Source organism: Nannospalax galili, unplaced genomic scaffold (genome assembly GCF_000622305.1).
Source record: "Nannospalax galili isolate Female #2095 unplaced genomic scaffold, S.galili_v1.0 scaffold583, whole genome shotgun sequence".
Lineage (NCBI taxonomy): Eukaryota > Metazoa > Chordata > Mammalia > Rodentia > Spalacidae > Nannospalax > Nannospalax galili.
The window spans coordinates 217852-222997 of record NW_008349469.1 but is presented as its reverse complement, the minus strand read 5'-3'; the positions used below and the strand labels follow the sequence as shown (position 1 = coordinate 222997).

Sequence of the window (5146 nt, the reverse complement as noted above, 5' to 3'; positions counted from 1 at the left end):
GAAAAAAAGATCACAAGATTATATATATATATATATATATATATGATACTGTTTCATTGTAGTTACCCAGTGTGGGTTGGGTCTGGTGTTTGGGGCAGGCTGCATGGATAGATCCTATTTTACCTGTTTTTCCTGTGTGCTCCACTGCAGTCCTGAAAAGAAAGTCCAGTCTTCTGCAGAAGCATGTGCTCATGTGCATGTAAAGAAACCTTTCAGGTAGGTTATGTTGTCAATCTGAGAAAAGTACACTACCAAGAAACATCGTGCTTGATCTCTGAGCTATTTTCAAGTATCACACAGGTGGTGAATCACTTAATCCTATTTCCTGCATTCTCTACCATGCCTGAAGCTAGTACAGGTTTTAGAAATTCGAATTAAGGGCTTTATGGATAACTTTGGCCAAAATGAGCTCTGTATATACACTAAGGCATAACAGACTCATAAATACACATCCATATTTGTCATGTATTTTTTCAAATTTCATATAAAGACAATTTCCAATATGATCTCTGAGACATTTTATATCTACCAATGGTACTAAAAATTTCAACTGTACGACTTATTAATGTAAGGAATTTTAAGGACTGTATTAAGAAGTATGGGATAGAGGCAAGGATGCTTGGTGGTTGACCCGCTGGACTAGGGGCAGGGCAGGAGAGGCCCAGGTGGAAGAAAGCAGTAGCAGAGGGCGGGACACCAGGGTCCACGCTCCTGGGCAGCTACAGCAGAAGCTGTTGAGCAAGCTTCCTGTTGCCTGGCTACTGCTACAACTGAATCATGTTGGAGGCCCTTGATTCCACTTCTACTCCTCAAAGAGCCCATAGGATGCCTGCCCCTCGGCCACCTGGGTATGTTCAATGCCTACTTCAGCTACCAGGGCCCAAGGAGGTGGCCGAGCCAGGTGTGGAGTCGCCCATGCACTTCCAATTTCACATCTCACACTTAACCAGGCACAAGTTGGGAGGATCTCACTCCATGGCCACCAGAAGTCCCCATACCACACTCGCTGGTTGGCCTGAGGTCTTTCCCAAAGACCTCTCCTTCCCTAGCATCCCTTCCCCACATCTCCCTCTGATTCACTCCCTTACCAGTGCTTAGGCAAACGAAGCAAGAGGTTACCTAGTGCCAGCCCTTTTCCTGCCACCTCCTGGCTGAGACACTTTGACCCATTTTCTCCATCTGAGATATCCCTAAATTTCCTCTCGTGCCATTCTCCCCATCCTGTGGATATTTTGGGCATCCCTCTCTTAATATTACGTTTCCGCTGAATGTTGTCTACGTGCTTTTGCCTTCTTAGCAAATTGGGTACAGCAGTAATAACGGCCTCATAGTAGTGCTGGGTTTAAGTGATTTACAGCCTAAACTTTCATGTGGTATATTTAGTGCTATAGCCAGATACAGGTGACGGCAGGGCCACTGGAGCTAATCCACCACAGTCCCCTCCAGAGTGTGAGGCAATCTAGCCATGATCACAACCCTAAGCAGCAAAGCCCATTTTCTTGGCCCAGTTCCGGCCAGTTAGGTCTTGCTTAGTGTTCCTTAGTCTTCGCCCCAAGACACAGTATGTTAGAGGCACGGCAGTAGTCAAGAGTCCCGGTGCTCTGGCAGCTTCTTCCCCTGTTCTTTGGAGTCCCAGAGGACTAAACTGTCATATCCTATGGCCTGGCCTTCTTAGAGTCCCCTATCAGGACCATGACCTAGAGCTTGAGTGCCTCTCTCTGAACTTTGCTCTCTGCCTTGTCCTGAGTCTCCTCCCCCTCCAAGCCTTTCTGGGAAACTTGGCTTTCTTCAGAGAAAAGGGCTGGGCTTTCAAGGAGCAGCTCTCTCACAGCTGACTAAATGGAGATCAGCATGTACAAATGCCCAGGTATCCTGAGCATGGATCTGCATCTGCAACACCTAGAGCCAGCAGAAGCTGGAGTCGCTCCCTAAAGCCATTTCTTAGAGCCTTGTCAACTCAACTTTAACAAATTGGAGCACATTGAGTCTCACTATCCTTGGGATACCTCCCTCTTCTAGATGGGTAGGTACATAAAATATTTCTCTGAAGGAAATCACACAGGCCTGCATTTCAACTGGTGGTAATAGAGCATCTGTGTAAATTTGGAAATGCACCCAAGAGTTCACAGGGACTTTTGTCAAAGGCAGAAGCTGGTCCTGATGTGGTCACTGATGAAATTCTGGTGGAACTGACTGTTACAACGTAAAACTTAACTTCCCATTTCAGATTTCTCTCTGATATGTTTGGAGACCTCTTTCTACCAGTTCTTTCATTTAAAAAACTGAGGATACGGGTTGCGTACTTAGCTCAATGGTAGAGTGCTTGCCTAGCAAGCTGCAAGGCCCTGGGGTTGGTCCTCAGCCCCGAAAACAAAACAAAACAAAACAAACAAACAACAAACAAACAAAAGACTGAGAATAATAAATTTCTCTCTACAGAAAAAAATTAATATAAGGTTAAGAAATGGGAAACTCAGAGGCTGGAGAAATGTAATTAAGAGCACTGACTACTCTTAAAGAGGATTGGGGTTTGATTCCCAGGACCCACATGGTGACTAATGACCTTCCCTAACTCAAGTACCAGGGGATCCAAAGCGGTTTTCTGACCTCTATGGTCATTGCATGACACCAGTGCACTTTAAATAGAAGCAAGCAATACACTTATATGCATAAAATAAAAACAATAAATAAACTATTTTTTAAAGAAATGCAATCCATTAAATGGAGGGCAGAGTGGAAAAGCAAACAAAATGACCCATGTATGAAGAGGCCATGCTGAGACCCATTGCGTTGTATGCTAAACTAAAGAATTAATTAAACAAAATGTAGGACACTGTATGATTTTTGGAATTTGCTATTAGAAAGTAACTGATTATGTATTGGTTATATAACTGATATGGAGTAGGCCATTTAATATTAATTTAATAATCCAGTATGTGATTTAATTATATAAAAATGAAATAGAAAACTTAGAGTAGCAGAGTAAATATAATATAAACTCATTCAAATACCATAGAATGTTTTGCAATGTTTAAGCTCAAGGCTTTTTCTCTTGCATACTTATCTTTATCTATCTTTACATATCTTTCCATCTACCTAGGTTTATAATTTTGATATATATGTTTGCTTATCTATCTATATTTCAAACAGCATTTTTAAATGGACACAAACATTATTTATACAAAAAGGTAAAAGAACATTGAATTTTTAAAATTATTTTTGTAATTTATGGATATATATTTATATTGGTCTAAGACAATATTAGTTACAAGAGAAAGCTTAGCAGCTCAAATGATGTTGAAGCATCATGTGCCAGTTGCAGCTCACACATATTTATAAAAACCAAAACATCTACAGACACTGAAATGTTTTCTTCTGGGAGCAAAATCTCATTAGCTGAGAGCACTGATTGATTTCTATTTCCAGATATTTTAATTCATAAAGATTTGGTTACTTCAAAATACTCTTAAGTTTGAGAGGTTATATACATTTGAGTTCATTATCTTGCCTAAATTGTCAGGTGACTGCAATGTAAAGTACTGACTTTGATGTTATGTTTTTGCCCAGAATAGGTTCTGTAATAAAACTTGATGGAAACACATAATGTCACGATAGTGATGGAATTCATCCTGATGGGCATCACTGACCGTCCTGAGCTGCAAGCCCCATTGTTTGGGCTGTTCCTCTTCATCTATCTGATCTCAGCAGTAGCCAATTTGGGCATGATCGTCCTCACCACTGTGGACCCCAGGCTGCAAACACCCATGTACTTCTTCCTCAGACACCTGGCTATTACAGATCTGGGTTATTCTACAGCTGTGGGACCAAAAATGCTGGTAAATTTTGTTGTGCCTTTAAACACAATCTCCTTTACCCTCTGTGCTACACAGCTAGCTTTCTTCCTTGTGTTTATAATTAGTGAGCTTTTTATTCTATCTGCGATGTCCTATGACCGCTATGTGGCCATCTGTAAGCCACTGCTCTACACTGTCATCATGTCACAGAGGGTATGTCAGGTGCTGGTGGCAATCCCCTATCTCTACTGTACTTTTGTGTCTCTTCTGGTCACCATAAAAATTTTCACTTTGTCCTTCTGTGGCTACAATGTCATCAGTCACTTCTACTGTGACAGTCTCCCCTTGCTATCTTTGGTCTGCTCAAGCACTTACGAAATTGAAATGATCATTCTGATCCTGGCTGCCTTTAATTTGATGTCCTCTCTCCTGGTCGTACTTGTGTCCTACCTGCTCATCCTCATAGCCATTCTTAGGATGAACTCTGCTGAGGGCAGGCGCAAGGCTTTTTCCACCTGTGGGTCCCACCTCACGGTGGTGACAGTCTTCTATGGGACTTTGATATTTATGTACGTGCAGCCCCAGTCCAGTCACTCCTTTGACACTGATAAAGTGGCCTCCATCTTTTATACCCTGATTATCCCCATGCTGAATCCTTTGATCTATAGTTTGAGAAACAAAGATGTAAAATATGCTCTGCAAAGGACATGGGAAAAGATAAGCAAAATATTGTCTTAAATGTTACATCCAATGTCAGTCCTGAAAGTCAGAATTTAATGGAAACCTGTGATGTCTGTGTTAAAAATGTTTATTATGCAGAAAAGCACTCAATGTCTATTTAAAGAATACAATCTTTGTACTAGCAAACCTCACATGTTATAAATATGCTACTGAACAAAACTATAAATAACTTTATCCTTCAATTTTAATATTTTTTCTTTACATGAGTTTATTTACTTTGTGTGTGTGTGTGTGTGTGTGTCTGTGTGTCTGTGTGTCTGTGTGTGTCTGTGTGTGTACGCATGTCATAGTATGTGTGGAGGTCAGAGAACAGTTTGTGAGAGTCAGGTCTTTCTTTCCAAAAAAATAAGTCTTATGGATCAAGTTTGGAGGCGAGTATCTACATCTGCTAAACTATTTAGCCAGCCCCTCTGCCTCAATGGGAGAGATGAATTGTAATACAACAATTCAGAAAATTCTCTAGTGTAATGGGGTAGTTTAGGTTTACAGATCATCAACATGAAAAGCGTGTATACTGAATGAGAGTGAAAAATTACAGTAAATGTGTATGAGGAATTAATTTGCTCAAGAAAATTTGTACAAGAAAATTTCTGGCACCTATGTAGTATTTG

The 5146-nt window shown here is 40.8% G+C and overlaps 1 protein-coding gene across 1 annotated transcript; it reads left to right on the top strand.

Annotated features, from left to right (window-relative positions):
* Window positions 1-3590: 3590 nt before the first annotated feature.
* Window positions 3591-4532, top strand: LOC103745041 (olfactory receptor 8K3-like). The gene has a single exon (XM_008846940.1). It carries the CDS (start codon window positions 3591-3593, stop codon window positions 4530-4532), a length of 942 nt encoding a protein of 313 aa, XP_008845162.1.
* Window positions 4533-5146: the final 614 nt, after the last annotated feature.